Raw genomic sequence first — 14,502 nt, forward strand, 5'->3', positions numbered from 1 at the left:
TGTATAGCTGGGTCATGACAGTCCTCTCCTTATATATCTGGCTTCTGTAGGAGACTCTGCTGCTTGTACCCAAGATTTTTATTTGAGAGACAGAGAGAGATAGAGTGCCAGTGAGAGAGAGAGCACGGGCAGCGGGGAAGGGCAGAGGGAGAGGGAGTCCTCCATTCCAGGACTCAGGGGATCATGACCAGAGCCACCCAGGCGCCCCACACAACCCTCAATTCTTATTTGGGAACATGGGTCCCCAGAATGAACCACAGGACCCAGCCTTCCCCACAGCCAGGAGCTCCCTCTTCCTCCTACCCCTTGTCTTTGCCTTCTGCCCAACCAATGGCACAAGACAAGCATCAAATGTTCTTAAAAGAAGGGAGGAACATGTTCTTCAACCCTTCCTCCTTCCTGCTGGCTGAAAGGTAAGTATGACGGCTGGAGCTCAAGCAGCCATCTTGGACCATGAGGTGGAAGCCATGGGTTGAAAATGGCACAAAACAAAGAGCTAAAAGCCTGCCATCCCAGCACCCAAGCCCCCGTGCCCCCGGCTCCAGGCTAGTTATCTCCCTGTTAACCTCTTATATAAGCCAGTTGTTTTTAAAATGTGGTTTCTATTGTATACAGCTAAACCGAATCCTTCTTTTACACTGCTCCTAGAAGCCCCAGGCCCAGGAGGCCCACGAGATGGAAGAGCGGCAAGGAAAGAATCCTGGGGTGGAGCACGGAGAGAGGGGCTCTGGGGAGAAAAGGCAAGTCCTCCAGAGGGTTCTGATTCCGCCACTTCCGATCCCAAGATGGACAAAATCGCTGACTCAGTCTCCTTGGTCTGCTGTGAGAACTGATGGTGCACACAGAAGAGAACGAATGAGAATTTAATACTTGTAAACATCACAATGTGTAGATCTAAATGGTAAATGACCCCGTGGCACTGGGGACGGGAGAAGAGACGTGGGTCAGCCGTCGCAGGGGCCAGGAGAGGCCAGGAGCACACGCCGCAGGTGCTCCTGCGGGATGCCAGGGGCTGCGGGAGGTGGCCTTTGCTCAGGGCTCCTATCAGCCTCAGGGAAGCCCCAGGAGGGGGTTGTCTTGACTTCTTACTTGTGGGGATATGCCCAGAGAGATCAGCACAGCAAAGTGCCCACACGGAGGCCAAGTGGCAGAGTAAGGATTCAAACCCACGCCCGCCCCTGTGCACTAATCCCTTGGGCCCAGGATGTGTTCTGCTCCTGGGGGGTGGGCGAGGGCAAGGCTCACACTCCCCGCCCCGGGTTGAGCACCAGAAGCACCGGGCGAGCTTGCTAGCAGGCCCCTCCCTCTGCCCAGGATGGATGCAGCCCAGCAGAGCGAGTCACCCCACCCCGAGAACAGGGAGGCTAGCCGGAAGAGCCGGTGGAAGGAGCCAAAGCGCCAGGTCACTGTGCCTCCCACCCATAAGCCCCAAGCTTCGCGTTCCCACGTCCAGGTGCGGCCTTCACACAGGCACCAGATGGCAGGTCTGGGTGGTGACATGGGAGAGTGCCAGTCCCCCTGAGACACAGCCTACGGAGCCCCTGTCCCTGAGCCTCCCGAACGGCAGCCCTCCCTGGGCTGAGCAGAAAGAAGACCTGCTTGGGACTTCGGCTCCCCTCCTGCCAGCACCCCCACCCCCACCGCGGGGCCAGGTGGGACTTGTAGCTTCTCCTGTCACCTTCCCCGTGACTGGATTCTACCACTTTCTCACACCCACATGGACACCGCTAGACCATGATGGTGGACCCCCTCGCCTGACCGTTTCATCCACCTCGGAAGCCGGCCCCTGGCATGTGGCGTCAGGGTCAGGGACAAACAGACCACGAGCGCGCTCAGTTTCACAAATCTGATGACAGCTCCGTAGGGACACAGGTGGGAAGATGCCCCCGATTCGGCTCTGAAGGCTCCTCCCACCGGGAGCCACCTCTCAGCTGCTTGCCCCCTCCCGAGTCCCAGCTCCGGGCCACAGGTGCTGGCCTCCCAGGCCTGGGCCCCAGAGTCACCCCCTCAGGGCTGGGTTCCTGGGACAGCCAAGCTTTCAGCCCGGGCTGGGCACGGCCTGGTTCTCGGGGCTCACTCTGCGCTGTGCCGGGCCGTGCCCGTCAGCCGGCGGCGCTGGGTCTTGCTTGTACGGGTGGCACTTGGGGGCTTCTTGGTGGAGTCCAGGGCCCGTCGGGGACGTTTCCTCTTGGTCTTTTTGCGGCTGTGTGCGTGCAGTGATGCCGTGAGAGCGGAGATCCTGTAGGAGGGTGCAAGGCTGGTGAGGCTGGGGCCGCATTTACTCTATGGAGACCGGGGAGTGCATGGAAGGTTGGGTCGGGGGAGGACTGACTGACTGCCTGACTCTAGGAGGAAGTCAGTACAGGCCTTGAATGCCGGGAGTACCAAATCCATGCCAAAGGCAGCCGCTCTGATCCCAGAGGGCCTGCCAGTTTCTCGACTCATAAAAAGGGCCCTTACCACAGGCACTAAGGGCACCCAGGGATGGCCACTGTTGGGGAATAGGGAGGAGGGACACTCGACAGGCAGAGCAGAGTCGCTGCCCCATGCCACCCGCCACAGGCCAGCCAGAGGTGGCTCCACCGGCCCCGTCACCACTGTCAGTCACAAGGAAGCAGCAGCCTAGGGGAGGACAGGCCAGGGCTCACCGCTGGGACAGGAGGGGATCTCTGGATTTCCGGGGTAAGGCTCTGGTCGGCTTTTCCGTGGAGGACACCTCTTCCTCGGGCCTGTGGCCAGTCCCTTGCTAAAGAAGCAGAGAACAAGGACTGTCATGCAGAGCGGCAGATCGCGGGGCCTGACACCAGCTGTCCCGGCTCTGCCGGGGAGGGGCAAGGCACGGCCTGCTGCCTGGAGGCCCGGCTCAGGGCTCGGAGGAGGCCGCTGGGGACAAGCCACACACAGCCCTGCAGCAGAGATGAGGCAGGAAGAGCCGAGCTTCCCAGCCTCGTGCCCCTCTTCCTCCAGCTGTGAGCGTCCGCACGTCAGCTGCAGGCGGAGGCCGGGAGGACTCAGAAGAATGAGCGAGAGATGGAGGAGGAGCGGGAGCGCAGGAAGGACGCCAGAAGCGCTGGCTCCGGGCTCTCCCGTGACGGGACACGTGCTTTGCCGTGGACTGGGGATGGACGGGGACTGAAATGCCCACCGCACGCAGACGGACGCGGCTGCGATGGAAACAACCATTTCGAGAGATGGTACTTCACTGGGAGGCTTTTCGATTCTTTTAGTGACATTCTGCTCTATTTCGTTCCTTTTTTCTTTTTAACTTTTAAGACCTTTTAATTTTGTTTTTGTTGTTGTTGCTGTTTTGAGAGCTTATTAGGCGGTGCTGACCGTGTTAACATTTCCCTCACGCTTCCAAAGCCTCTCCCTCGCTCACGCTCCCCAGCAGCTCGTCCCTGCCACCGAGGGGGACCACCGGGTCGCACCAACTCAAGCAAAACAACACAACACGCTGCTGCTTCACCTGAAAGCAGTGCTTTCCTCTGCCCTTTCTGGAAGGCTCCGTGGCTCCCGAGTCAGGGCCCACCGAGTGCTTTTAAAAAGGGGATCCTGGAGGGGCACCTGGGTGGCTCAGTGGGTTAAAGCCTCTGCCTTCGGCTCAGGTCATGATCCCAGGGTCCTGGGATCGAGCCCCGCATCGGGCTCTCTGCTCAGCGGGGAGCCTGGTTCCTCCTCTCTCTCTCTCTGCCTGCCTCTCTGCCTACTTGTGATCTCTGTCTGTCAAATAAATTTAAAAAATCTTTAAAAAAACAAAAAAAGGGGGATCCTGGAGCACCTGGGTGGCATAGTCAGTTAAGCGTCTGCCTTCGGCGCAGGTCATGATCCCAGGGTCCTGGGATTGAGCCCCGCATTGGGCTCCCTGCTTGCCAGGAAGCCTGCTTTCTCCTCTCCCACTCTGCCTGCTGTATTCCCTCTCTCAATGTGTTTCTCCCTATCAAATAAATAAGTAAAATGTTAAAAATAAATAAATAAAAGGGGGATCCTTTTTTTTTTTTAAATGTTGGTTGCAGGGGCGCCTGGGTGGCTCAGTGGGTTAAAGCCTCTGGTTTCGACTCAGGTCATGATCTCGGGGTCCTGGGATCGAGCCCCACATCGGGCTCTCTGCTCGGCGGGGAGCCTGATTCCTCCCTCTCTCTCTGCCTGCCTCTCTGCCTACCTGTGATTTCTGTCTGTCAAATAAATAAATAAAATCTTTAAATAAATAAATAAATAAATAAATAAATGTTGGTTGCGATCTGCGAGTATCTCCCCACTCACAGCTTGCAACTCACCCTTCGTGCGCGTGGTCGTGTTACTGCTGTGCCCACGTACTGGAGTGACCACCACACACCACTATCACCAGTGCTTCCCTTGGATGAACCACTTTTACACTCTCAGCGATCCCACGAGACAGGTGTTATCAGCCAGGACTCCCCCGCCGCGCCCCCTCCCAACTTACTGGCAAAGACACCTGCCCACGTTCCCACAGCTACTGAGTCATGGAACCGGCTTCGACAAGCCCCAGGGTCAGGGATTTTGTCCAGGCCGGAAAGAGTGCCCAGGAGGGAAAGAGCCCCTTGCACTGGAATCCCCGTAATAGGGAGCAGCACTCAGCACCGCCGACAGGCCCGTCTGCACCTGGGACCCGTCTTCCCTAGGGCTGGAAGTTATACCCACCTCCGGTGAAGGCAGTCCCAGCAGCCGGGCCCCCGAGAGGTCTAGGTCGCTGATGGTGGTCACAGTGACCGTGTGGTTGGGGTGGTCATACTGCACCGACTCTGTCTTTGCCGTCACCAGCCTGTCCAGTTCATCTGCCTCCTCTGCGCAAGGTGGGCACAGAACCGGGTCTTAGCCTCAGAGCGTACGTAACAAGACTCTCACCCCCTGCCCAGCCCTAGAGTGCAGTGGCCCCTCTCCTCTATGGGAGACTGTCCAGGAAGTCACCAGCTCCAGAGTCCGGCCCGCAGACAAATGTAAACGATTCCACTCCTCCCTTGATGCTCCGGGGAGACCTCAGACCATCTGGTTCTCATCTAGGACGAACCCGGTGTGACCCCAGCAGCTGCTGCTGCCCCCTCCCCTCTATCCCTAGTCCATCAGGCCTCAGGAACTGGGCTTTCTGTTCAGGGTCACTTCACCAAGAGGCTGGTCCTCCCTGTGTCTGAACCACTCACTTTTAGAGGTCACTGAAGACCACCCCTGGCCCTTGCCTCACCACCAAGACCCCTAGAGCTAGGGAAGTTAGCCTCTGACCAGCACCCACATCTCTCCGATTCCACCCACCAAAGGATAAATAAGCCTAGGCCTGTTGGCCTGACACCCAAGGTCAGGGCAAAGATGGGACTTACCCAGAGCCTCCTCTCTCTCTGCCAGCATCTTCAAGTATTCCTGGTGCCGCTGAAACCAAAAGGGAAGGGAACACAGTGAGTGTGGCCTCTCCTGCCAACCCAAGGCAGGAGCGAGGCTCGTCTCCAGGGTGAGTGAGACCATGAATGACTGACTCCTGGTGAAACACCAGAAGATTCTATCCTCAACCTTCCCCAGACCAGGGCCCACCACGATTCTACCTGTATAGACTGCTCCCCACGCCTTCCCTCATTCCTGCAGACGTCCCTATTAAGGCCATCCAAGGATGTAAATCCCTTAAGAGTCAGATTTTATACACACACACTCTCTCTCCCTCCCTACCCCCTTCCTGCACCCTTCCCCGCCCTTTGCACCTCCTCCCGGAGCTTCTTCTGCTCCTCCTTGAGCCGATGCTTGATCTCCTCAATGGCTGCCTTCTTCCGCTCTACCTTCCTCTTATGGAAGCCAGTCAGGTACTCCCTGCAGGAGAGAGGCATGGAAGAGTCAGGGGGAGACACAAGGAAAGAAAGGCGAATGCCAGGAAGAGAAAAACCACTAATACTGCACCGCTACAAAAATGTACACAGGGGCGCCTGGGTGCCTCAGTCGGTTAAGCGTCTGCCTTTGGGCAGGTCATGGTCCCAGGGTCCTGGGATTGAGCCCCACATCAGGCTCCCTGCTCAGCGAGGAGCTGGCTTCTCTCTCTCCCTCTGCTCGTCCTCACCCCCACCTGTGCTGCTTCTGTGTGCTCGCTCTCTCTCAAATAAATTTTTTTTTTAGATTTTTATTTATTTATTGACAGAGAGGCAGTGAGAGAGAGCATGAGTGAGGAGAAGGTCAGAGGGAGAAGCAGACTCCCCGTGGAGCTGGGAGCCCGATGCGGGACTCGATCCCGGGACTCCGGGATCATGACCTGAGCCAAAGGCAGTCGTCCAACCAACTGAGCCACCCAGGCGTCCCTCAAATAAATTTTTAATAAGTGTATGTGTTACCTCACGTATTCCTCACAACAACCTATGTGGTAGGTACCGATCCCCGTTTTATGGATGGGGACACTGAGGCACAGAGAAGCGAGGCTATTTGCCGAAAGTCATAGAGAGTATAAGGTCAGGAGAAAGAGGGAGATGCTGCCTCTTCCACCCACCTCCCTCCAGGGCTCTCAGCCTCAGGTAACAGGGCCAGGTACGTGGGCAGGACAGGTGGGGCCCCTTCTATGTTGCCAGATTCCTTGACCCAGTCAATTAAACCACTTCTAGTAGGCTCTTAAGGACACCCTCACACGGGGCACCTGGGTGGCTCAGTGGGTTAAAGCCTCTGCCTTCGGCTCGGGTCATGATCTCAGGGTCCTGGGAGAGGGCCCCGCATGGGGCTCTCTGCTCAGCGGGAGCCCGCTTCCCCCTCTATCTCTACCTGCCTCTCTGCCTACTTGTGATCTCTGTCAAATAAATTAATTAAAAAAAAAAAAGGACACCCTCACCCCGACGTCCACAAACTTTCCACTGGACTGGCACCCCATTTCCCCAGGACACCTGCCCCCCGACCCATCTGTAGGGCCCATGGGTGCCCCCGCAACCCACATTCCCCTCCCCTATCTGATCTGGACTCCTCCTCATCTCTCTAGTGCTGGCTGCACCATTTCCAAAGGTTCCAGGGCCCCAACACTAGGCTTTTCGCGGACCCACTACGACATGGCAAAGTGGCGCTCTGCGCGGGAAACATCTGATGGACCGGACGCTGAGGCTTAGGGGTGCAGCTCGGGGGTCCTGAGATCTGGCACCCACACATCGAAGGAACTCAGGACACTCAGATGGCATAAATCAACTTAAGCGACGCTCATCTCACTCCCTCCTCATTCATCAACAACAGCTGAGTCTACCGCGTGGGGGGCCGCCGGGCTAGGCCCTGGGCTTCGAAGCCTCAGCTCCGGATCCCCAAACCCGCCCTCTCGCTGCGCACACAGCAGGAGCCAGGCCAGCCGGGGAAGGGAGGAGCGAAGGGAGGGCGGGGCGGGCGATTCCATCCCCCGGGCGCGGGGGCCGAGAGCGGCCGCTTCCATTCCGCAGGGAAGGGGGATGTCGGAGGGGAGCCGGGCCACGCCGGGAGGGCGGGGCCGGAAGGGACCTCTGCGTGAGCATCAGCCGCCCGCCCCGGCCGGCGGCCCCAAGGAAATCCGCTCCAGCCTTGACACTCACCGCCGCTTCTCTTCATCAAAGCTGAGAACGAGCCGCGGCCGCCGGTCGTCGCCATCTCGCTTCTTCTTCTTGTTGCGGCCCATAGCGGCGAGGCCTCGGGCGGCGCGGCTCCAGCACGCCTCAGAGACTTCCGGGTGTATCGTTCTTAGCCTCTCGGGCACGTCTCGCACTTACGCTCCTCAGTTCCGTTGCTCAGGCCCCGCCTTTTAAAGAGGCCGCGGAGCCCGCCTCCCGGTGCCTGCCTTTTGAGTGCACCAATCAGATACCTACCCCCGCTTCGGTGATTCCTAACCCCAGTACCTCTCCTAGACCAGCAACGGCGAAAGAGACGTCCCAGAGTTTAGCACGGTGCCTGGGCACGGAGTAGCCGCTCCATACGGAATTATTAGCAAATGGCCAAATATTGCTGATCGTACTTCTGATTCTGATGTCAAATCGTTAGTGGTCTCCAAGAACCCATTTCTCGCGCCACACTCCCTGGATTAGAATCCTGGTACCCCCAATTACAGCTGTGGTTCTGCACCGATTGCCTTCGCTTGGCCACAATTACCCTATTTGTAAAATAGGGGTAATTATAGTGACTTTGGTAGGGTTGTGCAAGACAATGGTTTTCTTTTTTCTTTTTTTTTAAGATTTTATTTACTTATTTGGCAGAGAGAGATCACAAGTAGGCAGAGAGGCAGGCAGAGAGAGAGGAGGAAGCAGGCTCCCTGCTGAGCAGAGAGCCCAATGCAGGGCTCCATCCCAACACCCTGAGATCATGACCCGAGCTGAGGGCAGAACTTTAACCCACTGAGCCATCCAGGCGCCCCAAGACAATGGTTTTCAAACTTTGGCGTTTATCAGGATCCCCTGGAGGGCTTGCTGAAACCCAGACCGCTCAGCCCCACCCTAGAGTTTCTGATTCGGGGGGTCTACAGTGAACCCCATAATCTGCAACGCTAACAAGTTCTCAGGGGATGTTGGTACTGCTGGTCCACGGACCACACTGTGAGAACCACGATGAGGAGGACACGTGAGTTGTGTAACATTGCGTGGAAGTAACACATGCCACACTTGTGTTTGCTACACAAGGCATCTCCCCTCTCTGTGCCTCCGTTTCCCCAGGTGTGGCCTGGGGGTGTCATAATAACACAACCTTTACGGAAGATGAGCGCGGGCGTGTGAAGGCATTCAGTAAAACACCATCTGAAGGGGAATCTTAGTAACTGGGATCGTATGCCTGAACCCCCCACTCTCATTTCATCCCTGCAGCAGCGCTGCGGAGGGACAGCTGCCCTCGCTTTGAAGGACTGGCCAGTCTGGCAGGGCTGGTGATCATTACAGCACAGGGGATGGTACCTCTCCCGCTGCGAGCCCAGGAGGCTGTGGGAGCGCCACCAGGGGAGGTGACCCCAGAACGGGCTGAGAGTGGGGATATCTGAGGAATATCAGACTCTTAAAGCCCGCCCCCCCCCACTTCTCCTTGGGCAAGTGACTGGAGCCCGGAGATAAGTAAGCATACATGTATTGAGCACCTACTGTGTGCCAAGCACCCAGAGAAGGGACCTACCTGTTCTCTGAGAGAGTGGATGCAACTTGTCAGGGGTTACGGGGCTAGTCTGTCTCCTCCTGTGCTGAGGAATGTTCTCAGGGTCTCCTGTGGATTATTCCAATGAATCCTCACAAGGGCCCTGTGAGGTCGGTGCGTGTGCCTTCCCTCCTTCCCTTCCTTCCTTCCTCCCTCTCTTTTTATTTTTTTTAAAGGTATTTATTTATTTATTTATTTGAGAAAGAGTGAGCAAGAAAGAAAGAGGGAGTGTGCAGGCAGGAGCGGGGGGAGGGGCAGAGGGAGAGGGAGAAGCAGGATCACCGCTGAGCGGGGAGTCCCATGCAAGGCTCTATCCTAGGAACCTGAGATCATGACCTGAGCCGAAGGCAGATGCTTAACCAACTGTGCCACCCAGGTGGCCCTCTTTCTTTCGTTTTAAAGATTTTATTTTTTAAAGTTATCTCTATACCCAACGTGGGGCTTGAACTTACCATCCCGAGATCAAGAGTGTCATGCTGCCCCGAGCCAGCCAACTGGCCCTCTTGGTTGCTGTTTCCAAGCCCATTATAGGGGTGAGAAAGGGAGGCTCAGGCGGGGAAGTCGCCCAGTAGGTAAGTGGTGTACGGAGCCATTCCCTGGCTGCTGCCCTCGCTGAGCTTCCAGGCTAAGGAGAGCGGGGAGCCCTGGCCGGTTGGTTGGCCCTTGTAGCCCACCTAGCACTCACTGCCTGCCTCCCCCCCCGGGGGTGGGGGTTGCAGAGCACTCCGGGAGGCCTCCTGTACAAAAGCCCCCACCCAGTGCGGCGTGAAGCCCTCCACCTCAGGCATGGACCGTTGCTTCACACTTCCCAGGGGATTTCAGATCCCCTTGCCCCACGAGAGGAGCCAAGGGACCGGGACCCCACCCAGACTCCAGACTCCAGAATGACACTGCAGCTCATGGTCTGAAACACCCACCACTCTTTGGGGGCGCCGGGGTGGCTCAGTCTGTCGAGTGTCTGACTCTTGGTTTGGGCTCAGGTCGTGATCTCAGGGTCATGAGAGGGAGCCCCAGTTGAGCCCTGGGTCAGGTCCCTGCTCAGGGAGGAGTCTGCTTCTGTCCCTCGCTCTCTGCCCCTCCCCTGACTTGGGCACTCGGGCATCTCTCTCAAATAAATTAATGAATCTTAATAATAATTCTTTGGATTGGTTTCACCTTGAATCACTTTTTTGTTTATTGAGCACCTACTTGATATGGGAAATAAAGGCACAAGAAAAAAATTACTAAATTTCCTGACTAGGTACAGCCCATTGACAAGTCCTTGGAACAGGCAGAGTGACAGTTCCCTAGGGACTCAATGTTAATACTTTGCTAAGGGCAAAGGCAATCTTAGCCCGACACCCCCCCACCACCACCTATAAGTCTGCTTTAAGATATAAAAATTCCTTTAGAAATTTCTTTTATCTCTAAACCCCCAAGATATGTGTTGGCAATCATCCCCAAGCATATGGCCCACTGGTATACATCTGAAGGGTGTCATGACTAAAGTTTTACTAAACAGTAAAATGACCTTTTCCCAATAATAGCTAGCTCCCTCAAGGTCCTGGAAACCTTGCTTCCAAGTTCCTTAGAGACTTAACTTTTCCCTAACCCCCTTCCAACTAGAAAGTATATAATGGGCCACTTTTTATGACCCCAGTGCAGCTCTTTCTGCCCACAGGTCCTGTCGCCGTGCTTTAATAAAACCACCTTTTGGGGGGCACCTGGGTGAGTTAAGCCTCTGCCTTTGGCTCAGGTCATGATCCCAGGGGAGCCTGCTTCCCCCCCTCTCTCTGCCTGCCTCTCTGCCTACTTGTGATCTCTGTCTGTCAAATAAATACATAAAATCTTTAAAAAAAAAACACAAAAACACCTTTTTTTTGCACCAAAGACGTCTCAAGAATTCTTTCTTGCCCGTTGGCTTCAAACTCTAACGTCTTTCCTACATTGCCACTGTGTTCCAGGAACTAGGCATTTCTCCACCTTATCTCAGTTAATCCTTGCAACACCCCCATGGAGTAGATAAGAGTATTCATGCAACAGTGATGATGAGGCAACTGAGGTTCAGAGAGATCTAGTAACTGATCCGGGGCACACAGGGATGGAGCTGGGGTTTGAACACAAGATTGTTCGACTCGGAGCCCAGTGTCCTTCCTGCAGACGCAGTGGTCTCATTCCCTGTCTACCCCAGGACTTTCCTCTGCCGGTTGTAGTCCCTCCCAGTCCCGGGGCATTGTGGGAGTTCACTGGGTCTCTCCAGAATCTGTGGCGCTGAACCAAGAGGACCCGAGAAAGGCGGTCCAAGAGACACTTTCTCCGATGTCCAGCAGAGGGCGCTCCGTCACAGCCAGACTTCCAAAGCCGTTTCTCTCTGGGCGGCCACTTGGGTGCCCTGGGAGAGCCTGGAGATTGCGTGTGGCTCATGGCAGCCCCCAGCATGTACACTCCATCCTCCTGGGCCCTCTTGTAGAGATATGCTTCCCACTGAGATAGGGATTATCCACCCATCCACCCAAAAGGGCCCAGGTGCAAATAATGACCCCCATTTTACAGATGAGGAAACTAAGGCTGGGGGGTAGAGGAGGGCCACCCTGGGTCCCACATGTCCCACACTAGGTCCCACCTAGTGCTGGCTCACCTGGAGACCGAAATTGGCCAGGCTCCCACCCTCCACCACACCTCAGATGACAGTGCCCTGGGGTTTGGGGGGAGCCCGTGGGAGGTTTTCATACTAAGTCATCCTGAACATTGGCTCAGGTCTAGGGGCTGCTTCCCAGGGAGGTAGGGGGCCTGGAACAGGGAGCACGAAGCAAAAGGAGCCAGGGAATGGTCAGTCTGCAGGGTTGCCTGGCCCTCAGCTCAGGTCCCATCACTTATGACAAGTGAGTACAATGGACTGGGCTAAACATTGCCCTGGGGGGCGCCTGGGTGGATCGGTTGTTGAGCGTCTGCCTTTGGCTCAGGTCAGTCTGCCTTTGGCTCAGGTCATGATCCCAGGGTCGAGGGATCAAGCCCTGAGTCTGGCTCCTTGCTCTTCAGGGAGACTGCTTCTCCTTCTCCCTCTGCCCCTGCTCGTGTTCCCTCTCTTGTCTCTCTCTCTGTGTCAAATAAATAAATAAAAATCTTTTAAAAAATAAAATAATAATCAACGCCCTCTTGGGGGGGTAGAGCCTGGTGGGTCTTGGAAGGCATGTCCTCTTTGGAAACCAAGAGAGGAGGGGCTCCTGGAGACCTCCTCCCAGGCCACTGAGTTTCCCCGAACTCCTCTGCTGTGCTCGAAAGGGACCTCTGGGAGCAGGGAGATGGCCTGCCTCTACCCAGTTCCTTGCGGGGGGGGGGGGGTTGGCATGTCCTCCCCACACCCCACGCCCCAGTTCCTCCCATACAGAACCTGGCCAACAGGGGTGCCCAGCTGGCTTAGTCCGCAGAGCATGTGACTCTAGATCTTGGGGTCATGAGTTCAAGCCCCAGGTTGGGTGCAGCGATTATAAATAAATGAACAAACTTCTGGGCGGGGGGTTGGGGTGGGGAGAGAAACGGGCCAGGAGTTGAGCCAGCATCATTGCCTGAGCCCTTCTCCCCAGTGTCGGGATGAGGGTTCTGCCCATGGTCACAGAACCAGCAGCTTCCAGACCTGGTTGCCCTTGGGCTCCAGCGTGGTGGCATGTGGTCTGGAACCACAAAGCTGGGCTGCCTGGGCCTCCCCGCAGCGCTCAGCGGGGGGCTGGTGCAGACCAGGGAGTCATGTCACCCTGCAAAGCGGTTTTCCTTCCCTTCAAATTGGGCTGATCATGATGAGGGAGCCCAAGGCTGGCTGAAGATGCACGAGCTGACACTCTACAACCTTCCCCCCAACTCCCACTCCTGGGTGGGACTCATGTGACATTCCTCCAGGAAGTTCCCAACTATCTTAATGTTAATACCTTTGTAGAGGGGTAAACAATCTTAACTTGACAGTGGCAAGGCCTCTTTAGCAATGTCTTGTAGCTTCCCTTTAGCGTTATCTTGTAGGTCCTCTTTGATGTAGGGAACAAAGGCAGAAGAAAAATTATTAAATTTCCTTACTACTGGGGTGCCTGGGTGGCTCAGTGGGTTAAAGCCTCTGCCTTTGGCTCTGGTCATGGTTTCAGGGTCCTGGGATCGAGCCCTGCATCGGGCTCTCTGCTCAGTGGGGAGCCTGCTTCCCCCTCCCCCTCTGCCTGCCTCTCCGCCTCCTTGTGATCTCTGTCAAATAAATAAATAAAATCTTAAAAAAAAAATTCCTTACTAACTATAGCCCATTGACAAGTCCTTGAAATAGGCGGGGTGACATTCCTCCAGGGACTCAACTGCCTCAATGTTAAAACTTTGCTAAGGGCAAAAGGCAATCCTAGCCTGACCCCTGACACACATCCCATCCCCAGGATCCTGTAAGTCTACTTTAACATATAAAAATTCCTTTGGAAACTTCCTTTATCTCTTACCCTCCCCCCCCAAGATACATGTTGACAATCATCCCCAAGCATATGGCCCACTGATATACATCTGAAGGGTCTTATGACTAAGACTTTATTAGACGGTAATAAGTGACCTTTAGCCAACAAGAGCTAGCCCCCTCAAGGTCCTGGAAACCTCACTTCCAAAATTCCTTAGAGACTTACGCTATCCCTAACCCCCTCCCAACTTGAAAGGATATCATGGGCCACTCCTCACGACCCCAGGGCAGCTCCTTCTGCTCAAGGGACCGTGTTTTTTCACACCAAATACGTCTCTAGAATTCTTTCTTGGCGGCCAGCTCCATGCCCCACCCCACCCAACCTCACTTATATTCTAAAACCACATCGATAACATCTCATGTGCTAATGCAGCAAGGACAGGAAGCCAACGTCCAGTCCATCGTCCGTCAGGCGTTTGCCCTGTGCCTGGCGTTGAACTTGAATTGCTTCTCAGGTTTCATGTAATCTTCTCCACCGCCCTCTGATAGGCTCCGTGCTCTCACCCCTGCCTTGCGTAGGTACGTAAACCATGGCTCAGAGAGGTCAGTTAACACGCACCAGGCCACACAGCTCTGAACCCCATCTCTTTCTAGCTCCTGAAAGCCATTGAGGAGCTCATGATTCTTCCTCCACCTCCCTCTCTGCCGCCAGCTACCACGGTACCCATCAGTCCCTCCTTGCCTCTTTCCCCCTAGTTTCATTGATTTCTCCTCTTCTGAGTACCTAGTGTGTGCTGGGGCTCCCTGCGTTGGGAGCCGTCGGGAGGGCTGTGATTGGGTTTCTTTCATCAGTCCCCAGCTCCCTCCCATGCACTGAGTTCCCTGTGTGGCCCTGGCACTTAGACACTGTGCACTGAGGAAGCAAATGGAAGGGAAGGAAGGGGGAGCCTGGGGGAGTTGGTGGCAACCTCCTCTTCCACCCCCGCCCCTCCCCCCCAACACACACACAGGAGGCTGGT

General features: G+C 55.7%; 1 protein-coding gene across 1 annotated transcript; it reads right to left on the bottom strand.

Annotated features, from left to right (window-relative positions):
- Positions 1–849: 849 nt before the first annotated feature.
- Positions 850–7,652, bottom strand: NOL12 (nucleolar protein 12). The gene is made up of 6 exons (XM_080811325.1): positions 7,521–7,652; positions 5,703–5,808; positions 5,331–5,379; positions 4,660–4,802; positions 2,649–2,746; positions 850–2,239 (listed from the first exon to the last, which is right to left on the bottom strand). Exons 1-6 carry the CDS (start codon positions 7,601–7,603, stop codon positions 2,074–2,076), a joined length of 645 nt encoding a protein of 214 aa, XP_080667451.1. The 5' UTR covers positions 7,604–7,652; the 3' UTR covers positions 850–2,073.
- Positions 7,653–14,502: the final 6,850 nt, after the last annotated feature.

Source organism: Martes martes (assembly GCF_963455335.1).
Source record: "Martes martes genome assembly, chromosome: 8".
Taxonomy (NCBI): Eukaryota; Metazoa; Chordata; class Mammalia; order Carnivora; family Mustelidae; genus Martes; species Martes martes.